This window comes from Stegodyphus dumicola, chromosome 10 (assembly GCF_044657685.1).
Source record: "Stegodyphus dumicola isolate Sdum_Otavi_A_Nest chromosome 10, ASM4465768v1".
NCBI classification, from domain to species: domain Eukaryota; kingdom Metazoa; phylum Arthropoda; class Arachnida; order Araneae; family Eresidae; genus Stegodyphus; species Stegodyphus dumicola.
In genome coordinates this window covers 161076182-161096072 of record NC_140777.1, presented here as the reverse complement: position 1 = coordinate 161096072, position 19891 = coordinate 161076182, and the positions used below count along the sequence as shown (strand labels likewise).

At 32.1% G+C, this 19891-nt stretch overlaps 1 protein-coding gene across 10 annotated transcripts in view; it reads right to left on the bottom strand.

Moving 5' to 3' along the window:
• Nucleotides 1–19891, bottom strand: part of LOC118187598 (putative ATP-dependent RNA helicase TDRD12) — a 342589-nt gene that overhangs the window by 247188 nt on the left and 75510 nt on the right. For all 10 annotated transcript variants that reach the window (XR_015043602.1, XR_015043603.1, XR_015043601.1 and 7 more), the window contains 2 exons: nt 18509–18660; nt 9023–9228 (listed from right to left, as the gene is read on the bottom strand). Coding sequence is in view for 6 of the 10 variants with exons in the window: in XM_085825776.1 (XP_085681902.1) it covers nt 9023–9228; nt 18509–18660 (358 nt within the window). In the remaining 4 variants the exon portion in view is untranslated. The remainder of the gene's footprint in view (nt 1–9022; nt 9229–18508; nt 18661–19891) is intronic.

Genomic DNA, 19891 nt, shown 5'->3' with positions numbered 1-19891 from the left:
TATTTAAATAATTTAAATCTAAATTCTGAAGATTTTCTAAATTTTCATTCTATATCAGTTTTCCCTTAACAGATATTGCAAGCAAAGTAATTTAAGTAAAAAAGAGGAACATTTTTGAAATCAGAAGACAGAAATTTGCTTCCTGCAGTCATCCTTTAACAGTAAAACCTTAACTAACCCGCATACTTGGAAATTAGCAAATATTCGGACAGTCGAGCGTAACTTGAAAAAGAGGAAGAGGGGGTAGACTGTAGCCGCTCTTTAGATTTTTCCACTAAATGAATGCTTTTGACATTTCGATATGTGCATCATATAAAAATAAACCAATGGAATTGAAAAATATTCTGCTTAACAAGCACAGTAAAACTCTTAAGTGTTCATAAACAAATCTCGGACAGAACATCAAAATTAATTATCTCTGCAAAATATCACAAACGTTATTATGCAATACGTGTGCCGTAATTCTTCATGGAGGTAAGAAACTACTTCTTACCTCCATGTAATTCTTCCCTACGTGATATTACGCAATCGGAATCAACAGCTGCTGATATTGGGAGAATAAAGAACTAAATAACTGGGGTGTTTTTCATTCTAATTTTCAACAAACGGCGTTAAATTTCTGGAATAGAATCATTCTTCGCTTGGGTTGGTAGACCGCAGAACTTTTAGTCCTATTCAATCCAGATTGGCAAGAGACAAAGAAAAAAAAGAAAAAGTCCGTTGTTTGTTTTGCAGCGAACTCTAACAGTTTTAATATTTGAGATTTTGCGGAGAAGGGGAGAACATACCAATCTTCGTACTCTATAATGTATTGGCCAAAAAAATGAAATTATTTTGACTATTCAATTACTTTCCTTTATTTAAGCCATTCTGAATATTATTCCTTAGAAAGATAATGTGTTAAAACACTACCATTTTTGGAAGTTTACTATACTTCAGCAGTTACTGCGACTACGTTATTATAAACATTCATTCATATGCTCTAATATAAGCATAATGATCATAATAAACACGAATATGAACTAACCAAGCGGAACGAGAATGCAAATTATTAAGATCTTGATAGAAATTCAAACGTGTGTAGTATTTGGGTGGGAGGAAAAGAATGCCGAATGTACGGGAATTTTCTACTGCTTTCACAATTCTTTGACCAATAGAACGACGGGCACCTGTCTGTACTCTTCGTGCACACCAAAGGTTATGTTAATGTAGAGAAAGGGGTTATTTAGTTTCGATTTTGGTACGTGGAAAAATTGCGCATTCATTTAAAAAAAAGCACTAAAAGCAAAAAATAAGCACTAAAAACAAAAACAAAAAAAATAATAATAATAAGGGCTTTAAAGAAAAAATAAGCACTTATAACGGCTTTTATATTTTATTTTCAAATATAAGGACTTATAAGAACTTATAAGGACTGCTATGAACCCTGTGCAATCTTTAAAGAAAAATATGAAGCTTGTTAATAGCAGCTTTTTCTTTACATTTCTGAATACAATTAGTGGGAGGTGAATTAAGTTCTCTTTTAATTAGAGAAAAATAAAAAATTTTGCAGATAATGCTGAAATAATCCTGGCTTTGTCAATTTTTCATAATGGTGAATTTTGTCTTGAGCTAATACATGTTCTTTTTTAAAATGCTCCAAGTTCTCATTTCTTTAAAACTATGAATATTATTTAGTGCAATTTTGATTCTTTTCAGAATTTCTAGCTTCCATTTCATAAAGGGAAACTAAGTTGAAAACTAAGCTTAAGTTGGAATCCAAAATGAAATTATCAAATTTTTTTGGCATATTGAACTTTTCTGACTGGCTTAGCTCCTTTTTTCATGAGTTGTAGTAGGTCATGATCATTAACTATTTCTAGATCACCAATGCTTATGTAATCATGGTAAGAATCTACACAAGAAGCATACTATGGATCTTTACAAAATCAGGATGCTTCATTATCTTCAACATGATTCAACACATTATCAACAGCATTCTACTCAGTTATTTAGTGTTCTAGCACATTTAAAGCAGACCCGTGTTTTCAATTCTCTTGTCCAAAATAGACCTTGGGACTTCACAAAAATTAATATTATCATAGCGAGGATGCATAAATGCCAATTTACAGAAAATCTTGGAAGTTCTCTTTTGGCTATAATTAATATTTTTTTGGACAAAGTCTCGAACAAAGTTTTTTTATTATAGAAATTCCATTAAAGGTATTTTTAAAGTAATTTTGCTGCAACAACAATTGATTGTTGGTAAAAATCAATAACTGCTGAACAAGATTTTTAGCATATTCTGTAGCATTAAATAAATCTTTGAAAAGAAGTTACGGTGCATTAAATTTACTGGCATTTGTCCGTGCTTTTATTTCCTCCTCTAGTTCCTTTAATAGTTTTGTTGATGAAAATACCAAATTGTTCATAAACTGTAGTATTAAGTAATTAAACTGTAGTACTTGGAATAAGAATTATTAATATAAGAATTAAGACCATAATGGTAGAGAGTTCTGTTGCAAGGGAAAAAGGAATGAGCAATCCACATTGCTTTTGGCAAATTTATATCCTTATCCTTGCCATGTAATACCAGTAAAAAAAATCTGAATTTTTAAAAAAAAAAAAAAAACCTTTAAAAATTAATTTGGTAAAGATTAACAAAAATGAAAATTAACTAGCAAATGTTACACTAAATGTTTGCGAAAAAGGCAACACCATGAAGAGTTTGTCGGAAATGAATGAAACTTATTCCACATGTTACTGATAGTGGTACAAATAAACAATCAAATTTACATTTAAAAAAAAAAAGAATGTTGGAAATCATTACTTCATGTATCTACCACACTGAGCGATGATAACCTGTACATGTCATGGCATTGAATCATACAAGTTCTGAATGTAACCCTGGGGAATGGTGTTCCATATGGTCTCAACTTGATGCTAAATTTCAGTCTTAGTGTGTGTCCCCCACCAGCTGTACAAGCAAGTCACAGACTAATGAAATCCTAGACATGCTCAATGGGCAATATATCTGGGGAATAAGCAAGCCATGGAAGAAATGAAACCTGTTATACCCTAAAGAAGGCTTGTGCAGTTTGTGCATGGGCATTATCCTTCTCAAATACAACACACGGAATGCATCAAAGAATGGGGAGGACCTCTGGATCCACAGCTTCCCTTATGTAGTGATCACTGTTGAGGTTGCCCACAATCTGCACTAGATGGGATCAACAATTATACCAAATACCTCCCCATGCCATGATACCAGGCATTTGTGCAGTATGACGATGGCTAACACGCTGTGGGAGCAGATGTTCGTCACTGTAACGTCTATTAACATTTATTAATTCAGTGCCTCGGATAATTCTAAGCTTACGGGAACAGAATAAACCTACCCAGAATAGGCGGATTATCATAAGAAGACTCTACCTTCTCTTGATTAATATAAGAGTCTGAAGATAATAATACAGCTTGTTCCACTTTTTAATTATTCCTACCACTGCATTTTAATTTATATGAAATAGCAAATATTACTGACTCCTTTTTCTAGTTTTAATTTAAAAAAAAAAAATTAAGTTTACTCAATTTATAATTTGCAATACTATTAACTTGCTTAATTATAAATATATTGTTTATTTTGCTAGTTTAGTTTTATATCAATATGTATGTATGTGTGTGTGTATATATATATATATATATTAACAAAAATGTATATAAAAGCAAACTTAAAGTTAAAATAACTTTTTATTTTAACTTTAAATTTGCTTTTATATACATGTTTGTTAAAATTTAAATTTCATTCCTTGCAGCAACGGCGCAAAGAATTAATTAAATTTGTATTTATTCAATTTATATATATATATATATATATATACCAAACAAATCTATTTGGTGATAGTTTAAGTAAAATAATGAAAAACAGGACATTCTGTATGTTATCAGGAAGAAATTCTAATGTACAACATTTTTCAAAAATATTAGAAAAGATAGAAAAAATATTAGAATAGATAGATAGAGATAAATAAAACAGCCATCTCAGCAAATAGTAGTAAACAGAGCTTCTTTTTTATGTTAGGAAAAATAAAAGTATGTTATTTTAACAAGTAATATAGATATTTGGACATTTTAGAAAAATTATGTGTTATCCAAGTAATAGTTTAAAGGGGTATGACTGTATGAATTTCTGCAAATTTTTTCATCATAAAACAAATAAATTATGTACCAAACACTATTTCAGTACTTGAATAGAGTTGATATTTTTAATAATAACCTCTAATGTCCTACAGAAAAAGAATATTACAATGTGTGGTCACTATAATGAAATGGATCTCTGCTATTTTCAGATGGGCCTCTTCACGTCATCGTAATGGAGTGATCACTTGTCTCTATGGCACGTGCACTTTACAGATTAAAACATGAAATGGCATTCCAATGTTAATTATAATAAAAATTAATATAAATAATTTATTTTAATTACCTCATTACATTCTTACAATAAGAAGCAGAATAAAAAAAGTTTAAAAAAAATTATAATATTTTATTTTTTATTACAATAATTAAGGCATTTGCACATTAACTAATATGTATGATTTTTAGAGATAATTTGCCAGTAATGGTACCATGATATTTTCATATTACACAACTTATCAATAAATATTTTAGAAAGTATTTTCTCACTTCTTCCAACATGCCTTCATGGTGTAGCAGTTATCACACTTGGCATGTATTCGAGAGGTCCAGGTTCGAAACCCGGTGAGGGCATTGCACATTTTTCAAGTCTTCTGCTTCAAATAATGTAGTGACTCTTCAGTATTGCCCGAACTAAAAGGTGGTGGATGATGATTCTTCACCACCAGGATTTGGCAATCAAGTTTATATCGCAAAAGGATGCATTTTACCTCTAAAAATTTGGCAACATAAGCTTGCAAAAATTTACACAACTGTTTAAAAATTTCAAGACCATAAACCGGTCAAAATTTGAGAGCTGAGTCTTAGCATCATTCAAAGCAACAACAAAATGATACATACTTACGGACTAAGAACAATAACTTAATCAAATCATTACCTTAATAATATAAACCCAGAAACATTGCATACCTGCCAACCTCTAAAGATAAAAATTCAGAAGGTTTCTCCCCCAAATTCAGAAGATTTCTCCAAAATTCAGAAGAACACGAAGAATTAATATCATGCTTTAATATTAAAAAAATAACAATTTATACAAATAGAAAAAAGAAAATTGTACTTACATTAGTAAATCTCAATTAAGTAGTTAACTAAAAAAGTTATTAGGAAACAAAAAACAAGAACTTAATGTTACACAAAAAAATTATTGCAATGAATTTAGAGTGCATTTTTTGGCTTTAGCCAAAAATTCTTTGGAAAATTTCCTGTCATAACAATTAGTTTCCTCATAACATTTAGCAATTAAAATGTTTTTCAGAGTTTTTGGTGAAACTGAAAAACGAAACATAGTTTTGTTTTTCTTCACAACACTGAAGACTCTCTCGCACTCAGCGTTACCGAGTGGAATAAGAGAATAGCACATAAAACTCTTGCTAGTCTATCATATTTTGGTGTTCCATCAGCTCTTTTTATTCTTTTTAAGGTACCAATGAGGACATCAAGTCTATCTTCTCCAGAACAGTGCTTAGCGGCACGTTGTGTTCTATGAGGAATGCAGTAAACAAACACTCTGCCAAAATGACATCGGCATCCCAATTCGTAGCCGAATTTGAAAAAAAAAAAAATCATCCACTTTCTTTGACGTTGTTGAAGCCGAAGAATTAACTTCATGCTTTTTAGACTTAACATGCTTCACAATGTCGCTTCTTCCACCGTGACTTATTATCAAGTCACACACGCACACGTTACAAAATGCATAGTTATTTCCTTTGAAGGATTCTTTAATTGCTGGAAGTTTGGCTTTGTAGGCAGGCCGAAAATATTGAGAATACGGTTTTTTTGAACTCATTTCGTAACAACGACGTGTTAAGAAAATTCGTAGCACGTGCAAAGAAAAAAAAACAGAAAGCGACAATCCACACTCGCTGAGTAATTCTCTTGCTGCTGAAGCGAACGCGCAAAAAATAATCTGGCGCCCACAAAAAAGAAGAGTGGGAGAAACAAGTTCAGCGCATTGGATTGGCTGGTTAAGCGGCGAGTTGGGAAAAACCGCAGGTTACTGGATTCGAAGTAGTCGGTAGTTGGCGGTAAAACACGATGCAATTGGCAAAAATCGCTGAATTGGCGAAAAATTCTAAAATTTCAACAAAAATCACTAAAAACACTTGAAAAAGGGAAAAAATTGTAAAAAATGGATTACGATCGTAAAATCGTAAAAACAAACGCATTTTCGTAAAAATTACGAAAAATTTGTAAAAGTTGGCAGGTATGACACTGTAATAATATACACCCGGATACACAAAATAAAGGCCCCCAAGCGGTAAAAGCCGCTGGACACTGGTAGTTCGATCCGAAGTTCGAGTCCCGGCGAACGTGCCTAAGGGCGGAGCCCGTGATAATAATAAGGATACACAAAATAAAAAAAATTCTGATACAATAGTTTGATGTATCACTTATGCAGTATAAAGTTTGAAAGACGCAATATCCAGAATCCATCCAATATCTGGAATGATCTAAAATCTGAACATCTGTATCACCAACAACCCTTATTTACTTTTCTCAGAGAATTTTTAATGTTTTATACTAACAAATTTGATATTTTTCAAAAAAGTGTGGAAAATCCCGCTTCTGAATTTCACCATAGCACTGACACCCATCTGGAAAATCATTATTTATTATTTTTTGCTTTCATCACTGCATGACTATCAACAAACTGCAGCTTGAGAAATGACTCGCATGGCAATGTGTAGACATTTTTTTTTTTAATATTATTAACTGAATACCAAGGATCATGGTAATTTTTTATGTTGGCATTACACATTACACTTGACAATGATTCCAAACTTCCAGCAAACAATGCTGCAAAATACTGTTGGGGTGAAATTTAACAGAAATTTTTTTTTATGCATAAAAAATAGATTCTGTAAATTATATTCAGGTCAAAGATTATGTTTAGTGCTGCCTGAAATGAGTTTAACTCATTTGTTATTCAGATAAGCCGAGGACCAGCGCCAGAGCTAGTGCAGCTGAATTTATGGAAGACAAAAGTTTCAAAATTTGGAAAAGCACAGAGCAACAAAATTAAGGGATGGAAAAATTTTTAGAATTTAGGGAAGGCACAGGAATACAAAGTTTAGGGACAATAAAATTTTATAATTAAGAAGATGCTTAGCAGTAGAATTTAGGATCCATAGAGACTGCGCAGGGCCATAAAATCTGTAGCCTTTGATAAACCTCAAAATATATGTGAAATTTATTTATTCTAGACTCAGATAAGCCTTGATCATGCACAGGAAATACTCCTATGTATAATAAATAACTAATATAATTCAAGCTTAACTTCATCAGCATGTGACAGAAGCAAGATAAAATTTAGCGCAGCATGTCTTTAATTGTCAGCCTCATCGTACATTGCCAATAGTGTTTAGTGGACACAAGCTAAGCTTTATGATGATAGCTGCACATTTGAACATGTTCAGATATCACAAATAAGAAGTAAAAATTTTCAATTAATGGAATTTTCAAAAAAATGTGGAAAAATGGTTATGAAGATGATAAAACAGAAGTTTCTAATTGCAATGACAATGCCTAAACCATCAATCAACTAATGGGTGGTGAAATCCGTAGTATGGTTCTTGAATTGAGAAAACATTGCTACCAATAGTGAGCTTGTTAAGCATGAAAACATTAACTGGCAATGTAATAATAAAGAGAAATTCTTGATGCAGCAATTACAGGATTTTAACAATGGACCTTTGTAACTGAACAAGAAATTACGTCCATCTATAGAATTAAAGGAAAAGTATTAGCATAAAAAAATGAAGCAAATTGAATGAAAATGCAATGAAGCAACTTAGATTGAAAGAAATGTTTAATAAAGTAAACAAATATTGAGCTTTTTTTTTTTTTTTTTTTTTTTTTTTTTTTCTCTTTTCTTTTCTTTGTAAATTTTGATTTCTCTAAGGTTATAAATGCTTCATTACTTCATAAATCACTGTCTGATATTTTAAAATCACTATTTTATTTTTACGTTTTATAATTTCTACATGTCATCTCACTAGATTTAAACTGATGATCTAATATCCAGAATCACTGAAGACCCAATAAGTTCAGATCTCAGACTTTGTACTGTACTTTTTTCTCTCTAACAAGTCCATAAGTATTCATCATAGGAAAAACATTCTTTAATCAACACAAGGAATTTCAAAACACTTTCAGCAAATTATTAATTTTTGCAAATGAAATTACAAACAACTACATCAAAATAGAGGCAATTTATGTCACTTATTAAGTACTAAGTGTATTAAAAAGAATAAGAAGAGACAACCAAATTTTATAAATTTAACAAAATAAAACTTCACGCCATTACTTCAAAAATAACCAACATCCAAATTTCAGTACATCCAAATTTCAGTATTTACCATGATCACAATACACTCTAGATGTCTTTAATTGAAATTTATCTAGCCCCTTCTGTGATCCAACTTAAATGTTCCTTTTTATAATCAAAACAAGAATCCGAGAATCCAGATTTCAACTTCAGAAGTAACAATAGTTATGTCTTGTAATGGAAATTCTAATTTCCTAAGACCAAAGAGGCCAAGTGAAGCTGATAATACTAGGGGACAGTGGACCCAGAATTTCTCTCCCCAAGTCAGACAGTCAATGAAGCATTTTGCTGTGATCTTTTGAAATGTATGAGAAAGGACATTCAGAACAAAAGATCTGTCATGGACGGATGAAAATTAATAACTGCACAATGGTTTTTCTAAAAACAGAATTTCCAGCAACGAGATTTAGCTCTGTGAGACTAAAATTTATAGAGCAGTGTTTGATATACATTTGGCATTCAAGCCAAAGTTTAACATTTAAAAATGATATGTGAGAAGGAGCATAATAAAGAGAGCAATTTTACCTAGGAATTTTTTGGTTACATGGAGGATGCTTCGTTTTATGCAATTTATTTAAAGGTGATATTACAGCAGAATTATTGGAAACTATGCTTAAATTTTCAGTTACAGAACACACTGAGGCATTAGAGCTACTGGAAGATTTATCACAAGTAAGTCTTGAAGATCTATGTCGAGGTGGAGTCTGAAATATTCTTGAACCAGATGTTTGCTGTTAAAAATTAAAAGAAGAATATTAATAGGTTATTACACACATAATTAACATATACATCTGTATATAAATATCTATTAATTTTTTTAATTCCAATTTTTTGTTCTGAAGTAAAACTGAATTACTTTCTATGGTTATTAAATGAGTTCAAGCATAACACAGCAAATGAATTTTCAACATCAGACCATATAGCTTTTTTAGTAATTTCAACTAATGCTAATGACAGCATTTTGTTAAAAGGAAATGATAATTTATAACACAACTATAATGTTTATTTTATATTAATACATATAATACAATTATTTTATATTAATAGAGTGAAAACATTACTGGATGTTTATTATGGTGCCCTGAGTGCTTTCTGGGGGGGGGGGGAAGCAGCTTAAAATTTAAGCCCATTTCATCCACATTATAGATTTGATCAGCAGTAAAATATTCTATACAATATCTAAAAATTTAGTGGAAGTTTATTCACTTGCAACATTTTGGTCTGCTGATTATTTCGTGCTATAACAACTACGCATTTTGATATTACTTTTTCAGTTCTCCCATTTCAAGTCCTTTGCCATTAATTCACTGCACTTTCTCCAATACTTAATTTATTATATTAAGTTAAGCCGCCCAGACGGAAAATGGTTAGTGACCACAACTGCCATACCGAAAGGCAAGGATTTGAATCCTGGAGAAGAAGGCATGGATGTAAATTGTATGTTCTTTCATAGGAATAAACAGTGGCTGAATGTTAGGTGCCCCCACAATAAAATGACCACTGCTTTTGGCCTTAGTAGTAGTGAAAGCCTAAAAATGGCTAGTGCCCGCCATAAAAGAAAATTACCAATGCCCAACTTACAGATTTAAGATATCAATACTGTGAGAACTGTAACTAAGATTATGTAAGAGCGCCATCTAGATTAGGGTGTGGTCAGATGAGATGAGACATGAACGATAGTGAGGACACACGTCTCTAAAATGTTTTCACAATTTTTGACAAAATTCTTTTAACTTCTTTTTTCATTCTAATGTAAATAAATAAATCTTAGTTTAACTTCATGAGTTGTAGTTATGCTTATCATCAATCTTTCCCCATATTTTGGTGTCAGAAGTTTTGATTCCGAGCTCATAGTTGGACTGTGCCATCTGGATTAGTAAAGTTCACCTAAAAGGATCACAGGTGAGCAATTAACATTTATCAATTTTATTTTGACTGTATAATTGTTTCAAGTAATTAACATGTCTTCAGAAGAAAAGTTTGAAAAGTTACAATGAAAGTGTAGTATTGAAAGAAGCAGAACTTCTACACTAATTTCAAAAATTGATGTTACTTTAGCAGATGAAAATGTTACATGTGATATCTTAGACGAACATCTAGAAGTTTTAATAGAGATAATGAATAAACTTAAGTCCTCAGATAGTCAAATTGAACATTTCATTGATGTAAACTTAGTCGAGGAAAAAGTAAACACTAGTACTGATTACCAAGAAAAATGTATTAGGTATACTAACAAACTTAAACACTTATTGAAACAGAAAGTCTTTTACTAACTCGTCGACATCTGAAAAACTGTTAAATACTCCAAATGATAGTTTAAATTTGCCCTCTTCTGTTAAACTACCTAAGTTAACAATCAAACCGTATTCAGGAGATCCGAAATTGTGGAATAAATTCTGGAATTCGTTCAAAACCACTGTCAATCGAAATGATTCACTTTCGAAAATTGAAAAGTTTGCCTATTTAAAAACATATTTGATTGGAGGAGCTTTAAATGTAGTATCTGGTTTTCAGTTAACTGATAAAAATTACGACAGCTGTGTACAGTTACGTAGCGTATTCGGAAACTAAGTACCGTTTCTTTCTAGTGCCGTCGCAGCGCTGTGGTAGGCGTCCTACGCATGCGCACTAGTCTTTCTTGTTCACTGACTTTCAATTGTCGCCATTTTGGTTGCTCTGTTGTGTTTTCAGTTTGCTGTGCACATTTAAAATGTTTAAGACAATTAGTTCTCCCGCTGACTGTGAGATTCGTGCTGTGATTAAATTTTTGAACGCAAGGAATGTTAAACTGGCCAAAATTTATCGTCAAGTGACAGAAGTTTACGGTGAATACGCGATAAGTGATGGAATGGTGAGAAAGTGGGTAAGAATGTTTAATGCAGGTCGAACAAATGTCCACGCCGAGGCTCGGAGTGGTCGGCCTTCTGTTGTCACCGATGATTTGGTAAAAAAAGTTGATGAAGCAATTCATGAGAACAGACTCTTCACAATGACAACTCTTTCAGAGGCATTTCCATAAATTCCACGTAATTGTTCGAAATTGTGTCTGACCGCTTGAATTATCGCAAACTGTGTTCCCGATGGGTTCCAAAAATGCTCACTGATGTTCACAAAACAAAGCGACTTGGTAGTGCCCTGACATTTCTCACGCGGTACAGTGATGAGGAAGAAAACTTTTTAAACCAAATTGTGACAGGTGATGAAACATGGGTGTGTCATTTCACACCAGAATCGAAACAACAATCGATAGAGTGGAGACACTCATTCTCCGAAAAAACAAAAGTTCAAAGTGACAATGTCATCACAAAAAATCATGTGCACTGTCTTCTGGGATAGGAAAGGCATTTTGCTTACTGAATTTCTTCCCAGAGGTGAAACCATTAATGCGACACGATATTGTAAGACTTTAACAAAACTAAGGCGTACCATTCAAAACAAACAAAGAGGAATTCTCAGTAAAGGAATTATGTTGCTCCATGACAATGCTCGGCCCCATACTGCTGGTGTCACTCAATCGTTCATTCGACAGTTTCATTGGGAGCAGTTCGATCACCCGCCGTACAGCCAGGACTTGGCACCGTCCGATTATCATTTGTTCCTGCACATGAAGCGCGAGCTTGGTGGCAAGCACTTTGGATCTGACGACTGTGGAGTCGTGGTTATCGAAACTGGCGGGAAGTTTCTTTGACGATGGTATACAAAAACTGGTCACCCGCTATGACAAGTGTTTGATCATTGGCGGAAACTATGTTGAAAAATAGTTTAAGACATGTATTTTCATGTAAAAATAAAATTGGATTCAAAAAAATTGTTTTACTATTTTTTTTTTTTTTTTTTCAAAACGGTACTTAGTTTCCGAATACACCTCGTACTTAAAGATCATTTTGGTCGAAAAGATATCATCATTGATTCTTTTATGAGTAAACTTTTAACTTTTTTTTAAGTGTTAAAAACTCTTCAAATGTTCCAGCTTTGAGAAAGTTATATGATGAGCTCAATATCTCTATACGAAATTTAGATTCACTGCAAGAGGATTCAAAATCCTGTGGTGCACTTTTGATTTCAATTGTTCTAAATTTATTGCCAGAAAATCTTGTTTTAGATTTTAAGCGAAACACATATTCAAAACGTGATGTAACAATTTCTGACCTTTCTTTTTTAAAATGCGAAATTCAATCTCGTGAATCTACATTTTTAGCTTTACGTGACAGAAAAGTTTTCTCAGCAAATTCCAGTAATTACCAGTCATGTAAATGTTATAATTGTAATGGATTTGATCATTTATCTAAATTTGGTCCCGACCAACATTGCGGACCCAAATGTTTATCTTGTGGAAACTTCGGTCATAAATCTTTTACCTGTGTTAAGAAAACTCCGAAGCAAATTGACAAAAACAACAGTCCAACATTTGAAAAAATGAATGCTGTCACATCAATCAACTTTCATGCGCCAAAAATACTCCATAAAGTAATAAAAATTAATGGTAGATCACTCACCGCTATCACTGATACCGGAAGCGAAGCAACGTTTCTGTCTAACGACGTTTATAAACAAATCGGGAATTCCGCTTTATGTGTATTTCATAATATGCTCAATGGCTTTGATAATGGCAAAATTAAACCAATGGGTTATTTTACAGCTGATATTTTAATAGATAAGGAATTATTTACAACTAATGTTTATGTTGTAGACAGTAATGTAATGCTGTTTGACGCTATAATTGGCATGGATGTTCTTAAACTGGGTGAAGTTAACATAAACAAAGATGGTGTTCATATTTCTAAACATGTTGTTAAACAAAATGATCCGGAAGATGTGTACATCAATAATATTTCCCTTAATCAAACATTTGAACTAGAAATAGATCCTACTGCTACAAAAGAACAAGTTAGACTCATTGAAAATCTTGTATTCGATTACAGACCTCTTAATACCAAAACTACGAACACTGCGAGGACTATTCAAGTAAAAGATAAAACACCTATTTTTCACAGACCTCGACAATTACCTTTTGTCAAAAGAGACATCGTAGACAAGCAAAGTCAAACTTGGTTAGCTGACGGCGTAATTAAACCTTGTTCTTCCGAATATTCTAGTCAAGTTGTAGTAGTACGCAAAAAAAAAAAAAAAAACCGTCAACCCTAGTTTGTATGGAGTATACTCTCGGAAATTAAACAAGAAAATAGTTAAAAGTTCGGTATCCCTTACCCTTAATAGAAGACTTATTGGATAAACTACAAGATGCTCGTACATTCACTACAATCGATTTAAAAAATGCTTTCTTCCATGTTAGTGTCGACAAAAACAGCCGCCATTACACTTCATTTGTCACACATAATGGACAATATCAGTTTCTACGAGTACCTTTTGGTCTCTGTACTTCTCCTTCTGTATTTCAAAGATTTGTAAATTTCATTTTCAAGGATGTACTCATAAAAATTACAAGTATATATTTGCTGTTATTGACTCTTTCACAAAGTTTGTATGGCTTTACCCGACAAAATCTACTGATAGCGCCGAAGTAATATCTAAATTGGAAAATCAAAAATTTGTCTTTGGGAATCCTTCGCATGTAATTTCAGATAATGGATCAGCATTTACTTCAAAAGATTTTCAAGATTATTGTTCAACCCACAATATACAGCACATTCTAATTACTACAGGACTTCCTCGTGCCAATAGACAAATTGAAAGATTGAATTCGGTCATAATTTCTGTTATTTCCAAATTATCGATTCAAAATCCGTCAAAATGGTATATACACATCGGTGAAGTTCAGCAAGTGATCAATTCAAAATACCAACGGAGTATCAACACAACTCCATTCGAACTCATGTTTGGAACTAAAATGAAATCTGCTAATCATGATAAAATTACAGAGCTGTTAAATGCAGAGATCCAGTCAGATTTCGTCAACGCTTGTGAGGATCTTCGCAAGGAAGCTAAACAACAGATTTTGAAAGTCTAGGCTGAAAATCATAAAACTTACAACTTGCGACGTAAACCATCCCGTAAGTTCAAGCTTCATGATCTGGTGGCAATCAAGCGTATACAGTATGGACCTGGTCTTGAACTGAAACTCAAGTTTCTCGGACCTTATAAAATCGTGAAAATCAAGCCAAACAACAATTATGATGTGGAAAAATGTGGTTTCTTCGATGGACCTATGAAAACAAGTACTTGTGCCGAATTTATGAAACCTTGGACTTCATCAGAACATATTATACATTAACTTTAGTGTTTTATGCATAGTTACTCATATGAACTGATCTACATCTTTGGACTTTGAATCCTATCCATCTTTTCTTTGATTATGATTAATAACTATTATTTTTTTTTCTATTTTTCTAGGTGTGGTTATTAGAAGATACAGATAGAATATTATTTTCATTTATCTCTTTAATTTAGTATTTCCATTTATCTGTATTAATTTAGTATTTTCATTTATAGATTAACAGTATTAGTATTTTTTCTTTTTACTTTATATGTTAAATTTCACTGTTTGCTCTTGTCATCTGAAGGCAGATGACTATGTCGGATGGCCGAATTATGTGGGAACTGTAACTAAGATTATGTAAGAGTGCCATCTAGATTAGGGTGTGGTCAGATGAGATGAGACGTGAACGATATTAAGGACAGACGTGTCCAAAATGTTTTGACAATTTTTGACAAAATTCTTTTTACTTTTCTTTTCATTCTAATGTAAATAAATAAATCCTAGTTTAACTTCATGAGTTGTAGTTATGCTTATCATCAATCCTTCACCGTAATACTCTACGTCTTTAGATTCAGTTTTAGATTTAGTGGTAAACTACACAGGCAGATCTAACTCATTCTATATCTGCCTGTGTAGTTTACCACTCAAAATTAGAGTAAATTAAAGCGGAGAAAAATCTACATAGTAGCCACAAGACACAGCTATTAACTGAAACATAAACTCACAAGCCTTTTTAAATCATAGTTAACAAAGCACAAACAATATTGTCTCTAACTACATAACACAGTATGCTTTTCTAGAACTGTGAAGCAGGAATTAAGTTTGAAGAAAAATATTTTTTATGGCAATTTAATTGGTTAATTTCTCAGGTATGTTTGATGCATACATCCATCCTATTTATTTGCAGTAGGTTTGACAAATATACTCATAATTAAGACACAATAACACATCGAACAAATACTAATTCAGAAGTCAAACAACAAAAATCAGCGTTATATTTTCAAATTTTCACAGGACTAGTTTCGTTGGTTTTACTGAACCACCATCCTCAGTTGCAAAAATGCAAAGAGGATGGTGGTTCAGTAAAACCATCGAAACTAGTCCTGTGAAAATTTGAAAATATAATGCTGATTTTTGTTGTTTGACTTCTGAATTAAATATACTCATTCCTAATATTTTAACTCAAAAAATCTTTATATTGTCACGTAGATGAGGGGATTCTACAAATGAACAGACAAGTACTCAAGTCTAAACTCAAGACTTTTTATTAACTCGAACTGAATGAAAAGCTACTTATATAGAGTTGGTGAACATGCTGGAACATTCCAAACTTGGAATGTTCTGGAAGAATAAGAAAGAAATTTACATAAATAAAATAACATTAACAAGAAGGAAATTTATATAAAAACTAATTATCAGGCATCTTGCCGTTGGTGGGTTTCGAACCCGGTACGTTCGGGTTTTGAGTCCTGCATCTTCTCCGCTAAGGATGAGGAGCTCGGTCGAAAGGAGCAATTTTCGTTACAATATATATAAACGGCTAAAGTGTGTGTTGCCGATAGTTTATTGTTGCCACTCGGAAAAATGAGCGTGGAAATTAAGGTTTCCACAGTTTTTAATTAATATCTAGGCTGATTAAAGCTGTATGAAAATGAGAACAATATGTATGGATTCGGAGAATTTTTGGGAAACCGAGGATACACATCTGGAATTTCAGCTCGGCGCCGTTCTGTAGATATTCGAGAAAAAAGAATCTGGCACATAGCCAAATCCTTCTAACAGGAAAAACCCAAAAGAGAAAGTGGAAAATGTAGGCAAAACGTAGGGGAAAATTAGTTTTTAATTAATATCTCGTCTAATTAAAGTCCCAAGAAGCAAATGGTCAAAATAGTGTGCCATGGACCTACGAAATCCAACGGTGTGCTTCGCTAAGGCTGGGAGCCAGCCGTTTCGGAGGAAATAATGTTACTTCACCCCATATATATATGTGGTTTAAGTGTCTGTTTGTCTCCGAAAGTTTATTGGTTGCTTGCGTAACTGTACTAGCCAATGGTGTGAAGTTGCCACGGCACAGGATTGCCGTTTCAATTGAGACGTAGACAATTTCCTGCAAAACTTGCCTTTTCTATGACCATCAATAAGTCTCAGGGTCAAACGCTTAGCGTGTTGGCATTTTTTTACCTCAGTCCGCATTTGGACACGGTCAACTTTATGTCACCTGTTTAAGAGTTCATGAAAGAACGGACGTAAAATTAAAAATAATGGATGGTCCTCTGCAAGGCGAGCTTAAAAATGATGGAAAGATCTACACAAGAAATGTTGTGTACAGAGAGATCTTTAACATGGGAATTAACATTTCATTATTTAAATCACCTTTATTGATTGAGCTAGTGGTGGCTCTTAAGAAATGTACCTCCAGTCGTTTCATTCATTGCACTCTACTCTAAGCAATTAAGCAAGTAGAAGGGGAAAATTCCTTGGAGCAGTAAGCGAAGGGGCATCTTCGATGCCTGCCCTGGGTAATTCAGTTTGAATTAACAGACACCTTTGCACAAATCATTTTAATTACAATTTATAATATCTAGAACAGCGTTCATTTCGTATGACTGCCGGACTTTCTAGTAAATATATGCTCTTCTCTTATTTAGATGATTTTTTAACATGTTTCATAAATTAAGCAAGAAAAAGTATGGAAAATGTTGATAAATACCAAAATTTGAATAAAAGTATTTTCTGAAGTGTAGGCAGCTCTGATGATTACATGCTGTGGGATATCAGTACTAACCAATAGTGATATGGTAGCACAGGGCAACTATTCTAAGGGCACTGCAATGGCAGTGAATAAGAGATGCTAAACATAGAAGCATGTTCTCTTTGATGAATTACAAGAAATTTATCCCAGCATATGGTTAGTATTATTTCATGTCGGCTATTTTACTCCAAAAAATATTGTAGAAGGTAGAAAGGCTACCTGTGGCTTATCCTTTTAATTTTTTTTTTTTTAATAAAGATAAAAATGAAGGGTGCAGCTTAACATGCGAGAATATGGTAGTAAAGCAAAGATAGTTAGCTGAATATGGATGTTGAAAAAAGTATTAAAAACCAGCAAGCTTCTGAAGACAACATAAGACTGATACTGTAGCAAGCCATCTACTGATACACCTTGTAGCTAAGCATCTTCCAAACTTTACCATACAAAATCAAGAACATATAAACAAGGAGGTATGCAGTATGTATAAAAAAAAAAGACTTTGTAAAGAGAGATCTTAGCGGTGTATGAAACATGAATTTTAAATGCAACTTCACAGCTTATAATTTTCTTTGCAGAAAGCAAGTCTGTTACAGTTACATTTTTTTAGATTTAGATGATTTTTTAACATTTTTCATAAATTAGACAAGAAAAAAGTATAGAAAATGTTGATAAATAAAAGTAATTATTTCTAAAATATGTAATTCTTTTAAATCTTTTTAATTACAATTTTTAGCTAAAAAAAATATGCATTATTCCCATTCAATGCAGGGGGATGGCCCATGCTCAAGAACAAATTGTGATCAAATTACTTATTTAAGGAGCTAATACAAATGTGAACTAAAATGAAACCAGAGACTATGGAGCTTTCTACATGGATTACTTTATATTCTTTTCTGGCTACCAACAAAATAAAATTCTATTCAATAAATTTATACATGTTTAAAAGGGTATAAAATACATACAATACAGAATATAGAAATCAAAATATTTGAAAGAAAATGTATTGAAAAATATTTATTTTAAAATTTATTTTAAGACTTACTTCTTCCACAGGGCTTTCAGTTATACTTCTAATACTGGAATTTGCTACATTCTTAGAAGTTGGGGTATTGAAAACTGAATCACTAGGTGACAAAGGCTCAGATGCACAAGCTGACTCGGACAAAGATTTTTCAGCTGAATCAATTTTATCCACTTTTTTAAAAAAGAGAGAAAATTATACTATTCATCAGTCATCATATATTACACAAAAAATAACAATAATATTACAATATTATCATTTGATATAATAAATTACAGTTATGTTTGCTTTGGCAAATAAATTACTTAAATTCATGAGTCGCATGCGAAATAGATAAAAATTTACAAAATACTCCAAATTAAGTTTTGATTTTATAAGGAAAATCATAATCATGCAAAAGAATTAAATATTTTCATTGATAAATAATATTTGGATAATTTAGCTGGGCAGATGTGATAAATTTCCAAATATAGTTTCAATCCCCATCTCTGATATTGCACTATTTCCTATATTTTCCATATAAATTTCTAACAACATAGGTTTGATTATTTTAACAGGATTGCAATACATTTAATTATGATGGAAATTTGGAGCTTGCTTATAACAAAGGAACAAGCTATACTATTTTTTTTTTTTTAATATCATTTTGCTTAATGTAGCAATTTCTCTGAAAAATTAAGAAATTAAACAGTTTTGAAGATGGTATTCAATGACAATTTTATACCACGGCAAAAAAAGAAGCCAACAGAACATACAAAATGACTTATTCATTAAAAGCATCATTACATTTGATGCAGAAGACAAAATTTTGAAAACCTACTAAGAACAGTTTATATAAAAGCAAATTACATTCTGAAGTTTAAGGTTGAATTTCAAGAATTTTTTTTTTTTATTACGAATGAAAGATTGTCCTTTATTTCAGAATTTAATAAATACTAAGTACAATGTGATTTGTATTGATGAGATAGTATTATTCTATTTCATAGATAGAAAAAAGTTGTAAAAGAATGTATTCATAATTATTTGTGATGCAATTGTTTCTGCCCCAAATAACAAGTGCATAAACAATAATTAATGATCCAAAACATCACATCTAATTCTTAAATAATAAATTTGAAAAACACAGTACAGAAAAATTGCAGTGAAATGAGAATATTTCTTAATTAAAGTTCTTAAATAGAAACAAAAATTAAAATTCATTTAAATTTTTTCCTTTTGAACATCCCAAAGTACACTAGTACACTAGTGTACACACTAGTACTACACACTAGTACACAAAGTACTGTTTGCAGTAAGTAAATTTTGTGTCCTGGTGAAATAGAAATTATTACCGGCTTAGTGTGCAAGGAGATCCAGTAAGAAAATGCACTATTACATCTTGCATAATTATATTTTTTCTTTATT